Below are 16,809 nucleotides of genomic sequence, written 5' to 3' on the forward strand. Positions count from 1 at the left end.
CATCGCCTGTCATTTGATGCCAAGTCTCCTATCGACTTGACATCAGCCCTTGTTGCTACATCCTCTAGGCTCACCTATCGACTTATTGCATACTTCTTCTTGACTCATCCATTTGGAGTCAAAACTTCTTTTTCGGCTCTCTCTTGAAACCCAAATTAGGAGCACACTCCTCTTCCTCATGGTCATACACTCTCTTGAAGACGAAGCTCCACATTGAACACCAATTCCTTCAGACACCCTATACAAGCTTTCTTCTCAACCTGGATTGAATTACTTTTGCTGTATACAGTGATGACTCATCCATGCACTTGGATTCAGTACCCTACAGATTTAAGTAACCCAATAGATTTCTGATTCTCCTTTGCCTTCGGGACTAAGTGAATATTATCTAAGGTGACATACTCCCCCTTCTTCCCGCTACCGTGACTGCTCCGACACCTGCGACATCACACCTCATGCCATCCACCATTTTAATAGTCTCATTGAATCTTTGTGCCAGAGAGTCAAAGGAGTCAAAATGAATTATTTGTGAACATATATGAGTAGATGTTCCACAACCCAATATTCAATTGTTTAGCCCACACACTTATCTCACTTGAAGGTTTCTTCCATCGTGCATCTGCTACTAACTAGACATTAACACCCTACTCATCACAAACACCCTGTCGCCGCTTAAAATCATCTATGAAGAGCTCCACTTTGACTTCATCCATAATGATTGTCATGTTACATATGGTTAGTGATGTATTCAGATTATCGGTAACTCGTTGGAAGGTAACTCAGCAATATCATTGCTTTGTCGTCATCTTTAATTTTTGATTCGATTGTTGCGAACTTGGTTACTATTCTGTTAAACTAGCTCAGATGCTCCGACATTATCATACTTTCCTTCATCTGCAGCCATACAGCTGCAGCTTCTAGTACAAGTTGGAGAATAGATTCTAGGTCATGTACAACTCCCCGAGTTTCTACCATGTAACAAGTGTAGTTTTCTCATTGATTACTTGGTACTCACTACATGTCGGCGGTCGACCGCCGCGCCATGCGCGGTCGACCGTGCCTCAGTCAAAATGCGCCCTTCGTCGTTTTGCTTGAACTTCGTCGTCGTCGATCCTGTTCCTCCTGTTCCACTTTGTTCCTCTTCATTCTGAAGTATAGGGCAGGTCTAATAGTTAGGCTTCACATGTCCTAACTCTAGCTAATTTCCTATACCCATTTCAGAATTTGATAATTTTTCATGTGAAACATATGAATATGCTCAGAGCAAGTAACTTTGCTTATATATATCAGTGTCGTCTACAATTATTAAAGTATCGTCTACAATTATTACAGTCATCATGTTCAGCATGCAAAAGTTAGCGTTGAGATTTTGTACAAAATCTTTTATAGTTTTCACGGGCCTCGTGGAACTTGCATGTACACATGGTGGGATCACATTCGTATGCACTTTGATTATTGGATTATTTGATCACATGTATATAGTCAAAAAGAATTCAAAGGAATGCGGTACTTTTTTTTATTACATCATGTATCAAAGTTTCGCAACTTGCACCAAAATGATCTTCTACTCTTTGTCATCACACATCACCCGCAACTCGATACCAATAATGACCACCAACCAGCGACCCATGCAGAAGCATTATCTATAGAAGCATCACTGAAAATTCGATTAGATCACCTCGTTCTTCGTAGACCAATCATTCACCAAGTGATGTGGAAACTCGAAGAAACTACTAGTTCAAACAAAAGAGATTAGCAATATACCATAGAAAATAGAACAAAAGTACCAAGACATAGGATCTACAGGGTCGGCTATCGTCTCTTCTGGGGGAAGAGATTTGAGTCCTCTTTATATTAGAGATATTGTAAGATACAACCTGTTATTGTGAACTTGATATATTTCACAAGAAACCCTCTCTTAATCTCACCAAAAGATCTCTTAAAACACTAGATTTCTCTCCTTAGTTCTTTGTACCTCTCTTTTAAAATGTGCAACTTTTCTTGGCTTCAATCTTCTAACTCTAGACCTAGAAGATCTCATTTATAGGTCCTAAAACTAGATACATAACCTAATAGGAGCCCTAACCCGAATATAATTTCAAAACAGGTTAAATGGGAAACATCATCCCGAATCGGTATGACCGACTAGTTTGACTGGCCAGTTTGAACGGCCTATATAGTGATAGAGAGGATTTTGCCGGTCAGCACGACCGATCTCGCCACCTGTCATTGCTATTTTTTGGCTTGTTTCACTTTCCGCTTCATTTCCGACTCTTCCAGCTTCTTGGGCTGAAATACAAGGCTATTTCCTAGCAATATCTACTTTAGACTTGTATAAAACCACCTTCAGAAATATCAATCCTTTCCTTGTAACATTTTGTTGTAAACTTGTAAATTGTAGAGACATCGCCTGTCATTTGATGCCAAGTCTCCTATCGACTTGACATCAGCCCTTGTTGCTACATCCTCTAGGCTCACCTATCGACTTATTGCATACTTCTTCTTGACTCATCCATTTGGAGTCAAAACTTCTTTTTCGGCTCTCTCTTGAAACCCAAATTAGGAGCACACTCCTCTTCCTCATGGTCATACACTCTCTTGAAGACGAAGCTCCACATTGAACACCAATTCCTTCAGACACCCTATACAAGCTTTCTTCTCAACCTGGATTGAATTACTTTTGCTGTATACAGTGATGACTCATCCATGCACTTGGATTCAGTACCCTACAGATTTAAGTAACCCAATAGATTTCTGATTCTCCTTTGCCTTCGGGACTAAGTGAATATTATCTAAGGTGACATACTCCCCCTTCTTCCCGCTACCGTGACTGCTCCGACACCTGCGACATCACACCTCATGCCATCCACCATTTTAATAGTCTCATTGAATCTTTGTGCCAGAGAGTCAAAGGAGTCAAAATGAATTATTTGTGAACATATATGAGTAGATGTTCCACAACCCAATATTCAATTGTTTAGCCCACACACTTATCTCACTTGAAGGTTTCTTCCATCGTGCATCTGCTACTAACTAGACATTAACACCCTACTCATCACAAACACCCTGTCGCCGCTTAAAATCATCTATGAAGAGCTCCACTTTGACTTCATCCATAATGATTGTCATGTTACATATGGTTAGTGATGTATTCAGATTATCGGTAACTCGTTGGAAGGTAACTCAGCAATATCATTGCTTTGTCGTCATCTTTAATTTTTGATTCGATTGTTGCGAACTTGGTTACTATTCTGTTAAACTAGCTCAGATGCTCCGACATTATCATACTTTCCTTCATCTGCAGCCATACAGCTGCAGCTTCTAGTACAAGTTGGAGAATAGATTCTAGGTCATGTACAACTCCCCGAGTTTCTACCATGTAACAAGTGTAGTTTTCTCATTGATTACTTGGTACTCACTACATATGAAAAAAAGAGTAAAATCACACACTGTGTCATTCGATCCAATCTTAACCACGTATGAATTATCATCTTTTGTGATTTCTTGCCAACTCTTAATATAGCCTGATCTAGATCTTGTTGAATCAAGACTACCTCCATATTTTTCTAGCAAAATTCAAAATCCCTCTTACCATCGAACTTCTCAATCTCGATCTTCATCATAAAAGAACTTTTCGACTTGATGTTGAAAAGATCGAATCTTTTTTCAAAGATAAGATTGATCTAATTAAAAAATTTAGTTTCAATAATAATTGTCAATGCAAGCCACCCGCAACCCAATACTAATTATGACCACCAACCAGCTATCAATGCAAACTCATTACATGCGGAAGCATCATCAAATACCAGATTATATCTCCTATTTCATAGATAAATCGATCACTATGCGATGTGGAAACCCCTAAGAGACTAATAGTTCGAACAAAAGCACAAATACATAAGACTTACGTGGTTCGACAATCACTTACATCCACAGAGAGAGATTTGAGTGTTCTTTATATCAGAGATTATAAGATATAATTTATTCTTGTTGACTTGATAAATTCAATAAGAAACCGTCTTTCAATCTCACCAAATGATCTCTCAAAATCCTAAATTTCTCTTCTTAGTTCTCTTCCTTTTCTTTTACAATATGTAACTTTCCTTGGCTTCAATCTTCAAACCATAAACCTAGAAGATCTTTGTTATATGTCACAAAGCTAGATACATAACCTAATAGGAGTTCTAACCCGAATAGTGTTGAGAAACCAAAGATGATGATCCCAAGCTTAAGATCAAATATGAAAGAGGAAAACTAAAATGCAAAATTAACAACACCACAATCAACCATAATGGACAATCTATATAATGTGGTTCGATAAACTTTGCCTACATTCATGGAGAAGAAAAGAGTTCTTTATACTATATCAACAAGGAAGAGTACACCGTACAACAATCGTCAAAAATTACACAAAGCTAGAGACTCAACAATAATGGGAACAAATGGGAAACGTATAATGGATTACCTCATAGCTCAAAATATCCACTTGAAGAATCATCCTCCGCCAAAGGGTTCAACTTTATAGAGACCTCCAAGATGTGTAGATGTTGAACAAATCAACCCAATTGAGCTCCTCCGCTAATCATAGTTTTCCCCCCTTTCTCTTCTTTCTCTCGCTCACACTTTATGAGAACTATGGTGGATTATATAATGTACTCCTCTCCTCATAATACTTAAGTCCTCATATGACTTAATCCCAACTCCAAACGGGTTGAACCAACTTGACTAAGAGCTTATATGGTAAGGACACAAGACCAACAATCTCCTCCTCCTTGTCCATGAGGGGCGACGATCATGACTAGCACCTAGCATCCATGCTAGCCACCTTCTGGCAGAATTTTTACTTCTCCTTTGTCAGGTATTTTGTCAACATATCGACTTCATTCTTGTCAGTGTGAGTCTTTGCTAATTTCAATAACTTCTTATCAAACACATCTTGTACGCAATGAAACTTCGCATCTATATGCTTTGACTTATAGTGAAAATTTAGAGTCTTGTTCAAATGGATTGCGATTTGGCTATCAGAATGTGCCATATAATACTTTTGCTTCATGCCCAATTCCTTAAAGAATCACTTCAACCAAAATATTTCTTTGCATGATTTAGCGATAATTATGTACTTGGCTTCTATATAATTAATAATGCAACATACTTTTGCAACTTGGATTGCTATAAAATGGCTCCACCTCTAAAAATGACTAAGTACCTCCATGTGGACTTTCTAGAATCAAAGTCACTAGCCATATCGGCATCCATGTATGTAACCAACATGGGATTATTTACTTTAAAGCATAAACACTCATTTGAAGTACCTCGAAGATATTAGAAACTCCACTTTACCGCCACCCAATGCTCTTTACCCAGATTTGCAAGGAATTGACTATCCACATTATTGCTATGTGCAATGTTGAGCCTCATGGACACCATAACATACATTAAATTCCCAATAGCCAATGCGTAGGAATACTCTTCATGTCTTTTTTTTTAATTTTAAGAACATTGACTCAAGCTCAATTTGGAGTGATCTAAACGTAGAAAACTAACCGGTTTTGTCTTTTCCATACCAAATATATAGAGCACCTTTTCAATATACTTCTCTTGTCATAGCCATAAGCTTCTTTGCTTCCTTATGACAAGAGATATCCATACATAAAATTTACTTCGCCAATCCCAAATCTTTCATTGTAAAAGATTTTCTCAAATCTTTTTGTAAATTTTCAACATTAGATTTATCATGTCTAACAATTAACATGTAATCAACAAAAAGCAATAGAATGATGAAATTACCATCACCAAAACTCTTTATGAAGATAAAATGGTCCGCAGTTATTCTTTAAAACCCTTGATTCACCCTGAATACATTAAATTTCTTGTATCATTACCGAAAAGCTTGCTTTAGGCTATAAAGACTTTTTTTAGTTTGCAGACAAAGTCTTCTTTACCTTTAACATCAAAGCATTTGGATTGTTCTATAAATATCTTCTCCTCCAAATCACCATGAACGAATGCCATTTTAACATCCATTTGCTCGATCAACACAAACCCAAATGAATGACATATTTACCATCAGTAATGAAATCTCATCGAAGTCAACACCTTTCTTTTTGCCAAATCCCTTCATAACAAAAAAAAGTAGAGCTTGCACTTCATCATCAAAGACAATTTTCGTGACGTACAAATCATTCAATACTTCTTGAAAGTTGTTCAAATGCACCGTTATATTTTGACTATCATTGTACTTCATATTTACGAGCTTTCTAATCATAAAAGCTTTTTTTGTGGCATCTTCCTTTCATGAAGACTCTCCAATTTTTTTCGAAGCTTGTAAGCTTCAACCTTTTTTAGATATATAATGAAAGACACTTTTGATCAATCCATTGTCGAATTCGTCCAGCTACTTTTTGATTCAACAACTCTCATTCATTAGCATCTTTGGATTGAGGCATAACACCTTTCAACTTGATGGGTAGAAATAACTCTTTTCAATACAAGATATCATCCATTATTGTCTTCCAAATAGCGGATGATGTGAGCTTGAACATAGTACTTGAGCTTTTTTCCATTATGCTAAACCTCTTTCACGCCGTAAAAGATACAAAAATCTCTCTCAAGCAATTCACCAACTACCTTATGAGCAACTTGTAGAATTGGCGACACAACAACGAAGTTCGAATTTTTTGAAGCAGGGAATATTTTGGATATTGTACGGTCGACCGCGAGTGGTGCTGCGATCGACCGCGAACGTGCACAGCACAGGGAAAGTCTCTGGACTTTTTGCGGTCGACTGCAAGTGGCGTGACGGTCGACCGGCAAAACCCTGTAGTGTTTTTTGGTTTCGGTCGTTAGATCCGGTCGATCGCGATGGGTTCGACGGTCGACCGCGAGTTGGGTCTGGGCCTGCTTCGGTTTTCTACACTGTTTAGATTTCCTGTTTTATATAAATAGGAACACGATTTGTTTAGGGTTTATTGGATCATATTGATCACTTTTGGGGTAGTTTGAAGGAGAGTTTTAAGCACAGAAAAGAGAGTTCTTTTCTGAGTAAATTGTTTGAGGGTTTTGTGAGAGATTTGAGGGTTTGTTTGAGAAATCTTGTAATCTTTATTTGGTACTCTCTTTCTCTATAGTGAAAACCCCTCCCCTTCTTGTCCCGTGGACGTAGGCAATTTGCTGAACCACGTTAAATTTTATGTTTGAGTTTGTGCCATTATTGTTTGATTTGAGTTGCCTTCTCTCTTGGTGTTTGGTTTGGTTTCTCGGCGCACAACAAGTGGCTTCCGCACACAACAAGTGGTATCAGAGCTCGGGCTACGTTTGGGCTATTTGGAGGAGTAGATCACTTTGGAAGTTCGGTTAGAGCTTCGTTTGGAGTTAAAGGTGGGATATTTTTGGTAAAAATTCTATCTTTTCTCAGTTTTTGATCTTTTCTTCAGTTTGTTCCGTATTAGTTATTGGTGTGTTGAGGAAGATGATTAGGAAAGAAGGTACTTCGGGTGTTGAGGGTGGTGCTTGTGGCGTGAAGACCATTTAAAATTTGAATATCCACTCTACGAAGATAGATGTGGAGAAATTTAATGGCACGAATAATTTTGGATTATGGAGATGTGAGGTTTTGGATGCGCTGAACGTGCAAAATTTGGAAGATACTTTAGAATTGGATGGCAAGCAAGATGATATTGATGAGAAGGTTTGGAAGAAGATGAACAGAACGGCGTATGGTGTGATTAGGTCTTATTTGACTTAAGATTTAAAGTATGATGTGATGAATGAGACTTTGGCTAAGAAGATTTAGGAGACCCTTGAGAGAAAGTATTTGACCAAGAGTGTGAAAAATCACTTGTGTTTGAAGAGGAGGTTTTATCGCTTCCAATTGAAGAAGGAAACCTCCATTAGCGATCACATGAACCACTACACGAAGTTTCTTGCGGAATTAGCGAATGTGGATGTTATGATAGAGGATGAGGATAAAGCTTTGTTCTTGTTAAGTTCCTTACCGGATAAGAAATATGAGACCTTTGTTCTTACCCTAATTAATAGGAAGGCGTCCCTTTCGTATAGTAAGGTCACCGCTGTACTTGTGAATTATCAGCTTCGAAAGAAAGATAATGAGTCTACAAGTGATAAAACAATAGAGGCATTGATCGCAAGAGGGAAGAATTCAAATCGAAAGAATGGGAAATCATAATCTAGAGTAGGCCATCCTACAATTGGCAAAGATCAGTGTGCTTGATGTAAAGAGACTGGTCATTAGAAGAAAGATTGTCCAAAGCTCAGTGATTGGATGAAGAATAAGCAGAAGGGAAAAGAGAAGCAATCATCATCAGAAGCGAACATCATTATATCGGATGATAATCTTTCCGATTCATCTGTTTATTCGCTTTCTATCAGTCCCATAGGTAGCTATTCGGAGGAATCGAGTGGATGTTGGATAGTGGTGCAACCTATCATGTGTGCCCTAGAAGAGAATGGTTCGCCAATTTTGAGAAACTGTAGAGTGGTGTGGTGTACATGGGTGACAACCGTGCATGTCAGATCCTTAAGATAGGAAGAATTCGCATCAATATGTATGATGGGACAGTTAGAGAGTTGCATGGTGTGAGATATGTTCCTTCTTTGAGGAAGAACTTGATCTCAATTGGAGCTTTGGTTGGAGAGTATTTTAGAGTTCGTATCGAGGACATGATTCTCAAAATTATGGAAGACTCTCGTATTTTGATGAAGGGCGTCAGGAAGAATAACCTGTACTATTTGATTGGGAATACGGTGACAGGTGAAGAGCTGATGATTTCTATTGATTCGACTAGATTGCGACATTTGAGGCTTGGTTATTCCAGTATTGATTTGGAGATGGGTGCATCGACCTGCAGTTTAAAGTCCAGTGAACATTTTGATGTGAGCAAGAAGATCAAGGTAAAATTTAGCACCTCTATTCACCTCACGAAGGGTCTTTTTGATGGAGTTCATGTGGGCATTTGGGGGCCTTCCAAGGAGGCATCATTGGGAGATAATAGATGTTTGGTTTCCTTTGTTGGTGGCTGTTCTAGGCATGCTTGGGTTACAACCAAATCCCGATTAGATAAAATCCTAGTAGTCTCCAACAGATTGAAGAAGTGTGAGATTGACAGAAAGATGAAGGTACTTCATTCTGATTTTGGTGGGGGTACAAGAGGGACTTGTTTCTGCATTTGAGCCGAGCTCACGACATTTTGAAACACTTCGGTGGAAAAGAAATCTTAGGACAATGAGATGAGATGGCAAATTTAGTGAATTGTTCCTTGCTGGAGGAGGACCGGCGTTTAATGTCAAGCATTGATTTTGGTGTTGAGGCTTCGACATATTTGGGTCATTTTGGTCATAGGTTGTCGACTGCTACGATTGGAGGAAAAACTCCATTGTATGTTTGGTCTGGTAGTGTCACTTCGGTTGAGGCTTCGATGAGGGAGCTAATTGACTCTCAACAGGTGGAGAGTTTTGTACAGACCTTAGATGTATCATAGCGGGTGGAGAGTGATACTACTCTATATTAGGTGAAGATTACTCTACATACTTCAGATCATACTGTATCGTTTGAGATTCCAGTTGAGGTGACACAGTTAGGAGATCATTTGGATTTGAGTGCAGATGGTGAGTTGGTTGATTCGAATGCAGCTGGTGGATATGATTTGGATACGACCATTGGTTTACCTCAGGTGGAGGTGTTTGATTTTTTTTACTTTGGGGTCATTTGGATAGCTATCAGCCGTATATTTATTGGTGAAGAGTTGAGAATTTTTCTATTTGATTGAGGGCCTTTGGAGGCCAGTTGGGGAACTACGTGAAGGCTTGATTCCTTTGGCAAGAGGATATGTAGGTAGTCATTTATGATGCAGCCGATTTGATGGGTAGATACCGACGTTTGGAGAGTCTTCGTATTCTCATTTGGGTCTCGACTTGTTGTGGATTGAGTCTGTTGTTGTGATTCTATTTCACTTTGTACTGGACACAACAAGTGGGACATTTGGTTTAGTTAGTGTCAGCTTAGTTTTGGGAAGACTTCGCTGAGGTGGAGAATTATAGAATTGGCGACACAGCGACGAAGTTCGGGTTTTTTGAAGCAGGGAACATTTTGGATGCGCTGCGATCAACCGCGAACGTGCACATCACAGGGAAAGTCTTTGGACTTTTCATGATCGACCACAAGTGGCGCAGCGGTCCACCGACAAAACCCTGTAGTGTTTTTTGGTTTCGATCGTTGGATCCAGTCGACCGCGAGTCGGGTTTGGCCCTGCTTCGGTTTCCTGTACTGTTTGAGTTTCCTATTTTATATAAATAGGAACACGATCTGTTTAGGGTTTATTGGATCATATTGGTTACTTTTGGGGTAGCTTGAAGGAGAGTTTTGAGCATAGAAAAGAGAGTTATTTTCTGAGTAAATTGTTTGAGGGTTTTGAGAGAGATTTGAGGGTTTTGTTTGAGAGGTTAGTTTGAGTGATCTTGTAATCTCCATTTGGTACTCTCTTTCTCTATAGTGAAAACCCCTCCCCTTCTTGCCTCGTGGACGTAGGCAATTTGCCGAACCACGTTAAACTTTGTGTTTGAGTTTGTGCCATTATTGTTTGATTTGAGTTGCCTTCTCTCTCGGTGTTTGGTTTGGTTCCTCGGCGCACAACAAGTGGCTTCCGCGCGTAACAAAACTTTACTATGATATTACTTTGTTGAAAAGCCAAAGACTAGGATTCCAAGCCCAAGATTAAATATGAAAGAGAAAAACTAAAATGCAGAATTAACAACAGGACAATGGACAATCAACAAAACATGGTTTGGCAAAATGCACATATATCCAAAGATAAGAAGAGAAGTCTTTCCACTATATCAACAAATAACAGCACACCATATAGCAACCCTCAAAGCTTAGATAAAGGTTGAGACCCAACAATAATAGGAACAAATGGGAAACATACAAGGGATTACTTCACAACTCAAACTACACAATCCACTTGAAGAATCACTCTCTACCAAATAATCCAGCTTTGTAGAGACCTTCAAGATGTAGATGTTAAACAAATCATCCCAATTGATATCATCCACAAACCTTATTTTCCCCACTTTTCTCTTCTTTCTCTCACTCATACTTGTGAGAAATATTGTGGAATAGATAATGTACCACTCTCCTCATAATACTAAAGTCCTCATACGATTTAAGTCCCAACCCTAAATGGGCTACACTAACTTGACTAAGTTATTCTCATAAGTTGTTCTTACTTAGCCAACCCATTGTGTTTGAACCTATCATGGGCATGGACACAAACTCAACAAAGAGAATTCCAAAATAGGTAAAATAGGAAACATCAGCCTAAACTGATCCGTCCAGCCAGTCCTACTAAGTGTTGCTGCTGTTTCATGGCATTTTGCTTCCTATTTTGTTTATGACTTTTCTGATGTCATCTAGGGTACAATGCTATTTCCAAACACTCTTCAAGTTACATATACAATATATAACGAGGCATAAGTTGGTGAGATAAAATATATCTATGAATTATCAATGATAGTATTTGAAAATTATGCGCATCAACTCTTAATCTCATAATTATTATCTTCATTTCCTTAAATTCTCAATGTTCCCAAAATTCTTGCTCAACACTGAAATTAACTTTTAACTCATAATTGATCTAAATTTGTATTTTCATTTTTTATTTTTTATTTTTTTCTTTAATGTCAGGTTGATCGAAGATATAAACAGTACTACCATCAAATGCAACTAATAGTATCCTCCTTCGACGCAATAGCTGGCCCTCAAGCATCTAAACTGTACACAACTCTTGTCCTTCAAACGATCTCCCGCCATTTTCGCTTTCTTAAGGATGCTATAACCTCTCATATAGAAACTACAAGAAAAAAATTAGGGGAGAAGGAGATCTCAAGTGTTGGAATATCTCGACTTCGTTATATTGACCAACAAATAAGGCAACAAAGGGCAATGCAACATTTTGGTTTGATGCAATCCCATACTTGGAGGCCACAAAGAGGCTTGCCTGAAAACTCGGTCTCAACTCTTCGTGCTTGGCTTTTCGAGCATTTTCTTCACCCGTAAGTTTCTTTATAAACCCTTTAGTATCTGAATGTTTCATGATGAAAATGATATTGTTGTATAATTTATGTTTTATTTCCTGTTTTTTGTCTAGTTATCCAAAGGATTCTGAGAAGTTAATGCTAGCAAGACAAACAGGCCTAACAAGGGGTCAGGTATGCTCTTCTTTAGATTCAATTTTGAAAATATTTACATAAAAACATGTCTATTTAATGTAATAAAGATCTCAGGATGCAATTTAATCTAGATTTTTATTTACTTGTCTGTGTATCTCAATCACATTATTTGTGTATATATGATCATCTTCTAGGATGTTTTCCCAGTGATCTAAATCTACTTGTTTTATCCAAAAAGAAAAGGAAAAATAAAGTTGGGTTGTTCTATATTTTTTTATTGAAAGATTCAATAAATACTCAAGACCAAAAGACTTCTAACCTTTGCACACTTTAAAATACAAATCATTATCTTTACACATCTTAAAATACAATTTGTTACTGTAGCTTAATTCAGGATAGACCCGGTGTATTTCTAATATGCAGATAGGATCCAACCTATCGCCAAATTGTGGATAGACCTTAGTGAAACCTTTTTAACTTATTTACTCTTAGGAGGTTAATTGGTCAAAAAAATATATTTTTCTTTTTCTCTGAGGATGAAGAGTCATAAAAGTTCACTCAAGCCGTCTATCTACAACAATAGAACTATAGAGATCTATCCACAATTGATCAGACAAGACGACCAATACATGTCATTTAATCAATTCCTATTTATAAAACTATAGTTTCACTTTCATCTTTTCCAGCTCATTGCTTGTGCCTTTTCTCGCCCAGGTTGCAAACTGGTTCATAAATGCTCGTGTTCGTCTCTGGAAGCCAATGATAGAGGAAATGTATAATCAAGAGTTTGGTGAAATAGAAATGGACTCCAAGAAAGAAATAAAGCTCACAAATGAAATTTGCGAAAATATTAATTACAAGCTCGATAATGTCAGATACAATGACGAATATACGAATCTACAAGAGCAAAAGCCTCACCGAGAGAATTGTGATCTTTTACAAGAAGCGCTTGGCCGTCAGGTGACTGAAATGAGCAATTATACGAACGGAGTGGCTTTTACCTTAGGATTGCATCAAGATGTATATGGTTCAGTTGGTCTTTTGGGGAGGGAAGATTTTGAATATACGAACACGGGCACCATAGGGGGAAATTTTGTGCCATCACATTTGATGCATGATTTCGCGGCTTGAATTGAGTTCCTGGAACTGTGGTTGTCAAACAAATGATGAGATATACATTTAGGGTAGGTGTAGTGTTGTAAAGATATAGATAGAGACATATTTTTGTGTGATGTCTACAATGGAGAAGAAAATGAGCGTAATTTCTTCAGTATTGTTTGGAATGCCTATAGAGCTGAAAATTTTGATCTTACTCCTTAATAAAAAGGTTGAAAAAGTTATTTCAGGTTAACTTTTTAGAATGTAAATTCAAAAGTTATTTCAGGTTATCTTTGTATGGATATTTGAACGTAGTTGAAAGTTATTTCAGGTTCAGGTTATCTTTGTAGAATGTAAATTCAAAAGTGATTAATGTTAGAAACGAGCTGAAACATGATAAATATTTTATTGAAAGTGTATGTAAAACTTATTTAATTTTGGTAGTGGAGAGGATAAGTAGCAAGGGACTGCGAAAATAAGAACCGTGCTTAAATTTTGCAAAACCCCTTTAACTTGGGATAATTTCCCACGGAAACCCTTAAGAACTTTCTAATTTTTTGCTGACCAAACCCCTGAACTCTGGGGTGCCCAAAAAATCATCCTAACATTCAAGTTTTCCAAATAGACCTCCCTTACAGTGTTAATGGCATCGCCGTCTGTTAATTTTATTGTGATAGGAATAAGTGCGTGTTGTTACTCGGGGTTCTGTTCCGAAGTTTTTGAAAGTTTGGAATGTTTGGTGGGTAAAACGTTATAGGGAATTGGTGGGAAGAAAAACACCCCAAAGTTGAGGGGACGCGGTTGGAAAAAGCGATTTACGGGGGGCTTCGGTGACAAATTGCCCAAAAGTCCGGGCTTTTGTTAAATTTACCACAGTAACTGATCAGCGACCTCTGAGCAGACGCTTTCCGACTTATTTTCCCATGGCGTCGCCGCCTCTCCGAACCGCCACCAAAACCTCTTCCAGCCATTTCCTCAGAACCCTCCCCAATCTCAACCGCAAAAACCCTAACCCTAGCACCCAAACCCTAACCCTAACCAATGAAGTCTCATCAACCTCCAACCTCAACATCTCCTCCCCCCAAACCCTAGCCCCCTTAATACACACCTTCGTCAACAACCGCCACCTCTCCTCCGCCCAATCCCTCCTCCTCCGCCTCATCCGCCGCCGCCGCTCCTCCCCCTCCGAAATCATCTCCTCCCTCTCTAACCGTGACCCTAGCCCCTCCGTCTTCGATCTCCTCATTCGAACTTATGTTCAAGCTCGAAAGCTGCGGGAGGCGGCGGAGGCGTTTAGGATTCTGAAGGTGAGGGGAATCTTGATCTCCGTCAATGCTTGTAATTGTTTATTGGCTGGACTGGTTAGAATCAATTGGGTCGATTTGGCGTTTGAGGTTTATAGGGAAGTGGTTGAAATGAGGGTTGGGTTGAATGTTTACACGTTGAATATTATGGTTAATGCGATGTGTAAAGATGGCAGGTTGAAGGATGTGGATTTGTTTGTGTGTGAGATGGAGAAAGAAGGGATTTTTGCGGATTTGGTTACTTTTAATACCATGGTTGATGCCTATTGCAGAGTCGGGGAGGTTGAGGATGCGTTGGGGATTATGGGCTCGATGGTTGAGAAAGGGTTTAAGCCGAATGTTGTAACTTATAATTCAGTTTTAAATGGGTTTTGTAAAATGGGGGAGATTGAGAGAGCGAAGGAGTTGATTGGTCAAATGGCGAGCAATGGAGTGGCGGCAGATACTTCGAGTTATAATATTTTGTTAATGGGGTTTTGTAGAGATGGCAATGTGAGTGAGGCATTGAGGGTTTATGATGAGATGTTGAGACGTGATCTTGTTCCTGATATAGTTAGCTTTAGCGCTCTGATTGGGATGTTTGCAAAGAAGGGAGATATGAATCGGGCATTAGGGCATTTTGGAGAGATGAAGGGTCGAGGGTTGGTTCCAGATAGTGTGATTTATACCATGCTTATTAGTGGGTTTTGCAGGATTAGTAAGATCTCCAGGGCACTCAAGATGCGTGATGAAATGGTTGGCCATGGTTGTTCCCTTGACGTGGTTACTTACAATACAATATTGAATGGCTTATGCAAAGAACGGAGGATGCAGGATGCTCATGGGCTTTTCTGTGAAATGAGGGAAAGGGGAATTTCCCCTGACTTTTGCACCTTTACGACACTCATCAATGGATATTGCAAAGATGGAAGTATCGCAAAAGCTTTAGAATTGTTTGTCATGATGTCAGAGAGAAACTTAAAGCCTGATGTAGTCACTTACAATGTTTTGATTGATGGTTTCTGCAAAGATGGCGACATGGAGAAAGCTATAGAGTTGTGGGATGATATGATCAATAAAGGAATATACCCAAATCATATCACATATAGTATTTTAATTGACAGTCACTGTAGTAAGGGGCATATGGGAGAAGCATTCAGGCTCTGGGATGAAATGAAAGGACTTCGAATTGCACCTAATATTGTTACTTATAACTCTCTTATTAAAGGGCATTGCCGGTCAGGTGATGCATCAAAGGCTTTAGAGCTTTTATTCAAAATGAATAAAGATAAGATTCTTCCTGATAGGGTAACATATAATACTCTCATTCATGGGCTTGTTAAAGAAGAAAGGGTGAACGAGGCCTTTGATTTGGTTAGTAAGATGGATCATGAAGGGGTGAAGCCAGACGTTATAACTTACAATGTGCTTATGAATGGGTTTTGTGAACAAGGGAAGATGCACGAAACTGATGGGATTTTTAACAGAATGGCTGAGCAAGGAATTCAGCCTGATAGAACTACGTATACAACTCTAATAGACGGTCATGTTGCCAATGAAAACATGAAAATGGCTTTTCGGCTTCATGATGAAATGTTGCAGAAGGGTTTTGTTCCTGATGATAACTTCTGATGTTCTCCTTTCTTGAGCTCCTCTCAGGCATGGTTTGGTTGGAGGGGAGGTGAGGGACAAAACTAAAGTTTGTATTTGGTGGAGTTTTTAGAGGGTGAGGCAAGGTGCAGTGAGGGAAGGGACAATGGAAAATGAACTAAACCGTTAGAAAGAGATAAACCCCTAAAACTGGGAGGAACAAGAGGAGAGAGAAAATGAACTACAAAAGCATCCACATCTCCTCACCATCCCTCCAACCAAACATGAAGGTTAAAAGAGATGCCAGTCCCTCCACCTCATTGCACCTCACCTCTCCTCCCCTCCTCAAACTCCCTACCAAACAAAGCCTCAAGTTATACAGGCGAAAACAGAAACTGTCTAGTACATAGAAAGGTAACCTTTATTATATTTCCTAATTTCTTTCTTTAAGGCTACGTATTATATTTTATTGCTATCGCTGACTTCATTCCAGAAATAGTTGTGGAAATGCTCGTCTCTTAATCTATATGGGTCTCAAGTGAATGAGTTTAACAATAGTGGAGCTTTGAGTTCTTGGAATGCCAATGCGAAATATGGGTCACTTGCTTTAACTTATATGAAAAAGAGAAGAGAGAGTGTGTGTGTTGTTGGGATG

General features: G+C 38.8%; 2 protein-coding genes across 6 annotated transcripts in view; both read left to right on the plus strand.

The window, feature by feature from the left end:
- Positions 1–13,508, plus strand: part of LOC109834510 (BEL1-like homeodomain protein 7) — a 24,356-nt gene extending 10,848 nt beyond the window's left edge. For all 5 annotated transcript variants that reach the window (XM_020402550.1, XM_020402551.1, XM_020402549.1 and 2 more), the window contains 3 exons: positions 11,699–12,066; positions 12,162–12,222; positions 12,898–13,508. In XM_020402550.1, coding sequence (XP_020258139.1) covers positions 11,699–12,066; positions 12,162–12,222; positions 12,898–13,314 — 846 coding nt within the window. In that variant the 3' untranslated portion in view covers positions 13,315–13,508. The remainder of the gene's footprint in view (positions 1–11,698; positions 12,067–12,161; positions 12,223–12,897) is intronic.
- LOC109834512 (pentatricopeptide repeat-containing protein At5g01110) lies at positions 14,168–16,543 on the plus strand. Its single transcript, XM_020402553.1, has one exon. The coding sequence runs from the start codon at positions 14,205–14,207 to the stop codon at positions 16,194–16,196; it is 1,992 nt and encodes a 663-aa protein (XP_020258142.1). The 5' UTR covers positions 14,168–14,204; the 3' UTR covers positions 16,197–16,543.

The sequence above is a fragment of the Asparagus officinalis genome, chromosome 3, assembly GCF_001876935.1.
Source record: "Asparagus officinalis chromosome 3, Aspof.V1, whole genome shotgun sequence".
NCBI lineage: Eukaryota > Viridiplantae > Streptophyta > Magnoliopsida > Asparagales > Asparagaceae > Asparagus > Asparagus officinalis.

What these genes read in the sequence shown, in the direction of transcription:
- LOC109834512 (XM_020402553.1), top strand. Translation starts at nt 14,205, where the DNA reads ATGGCGTCGCCGCCTCTCCGAACCGCCACCAAAACCTCTTCCAGCCAT.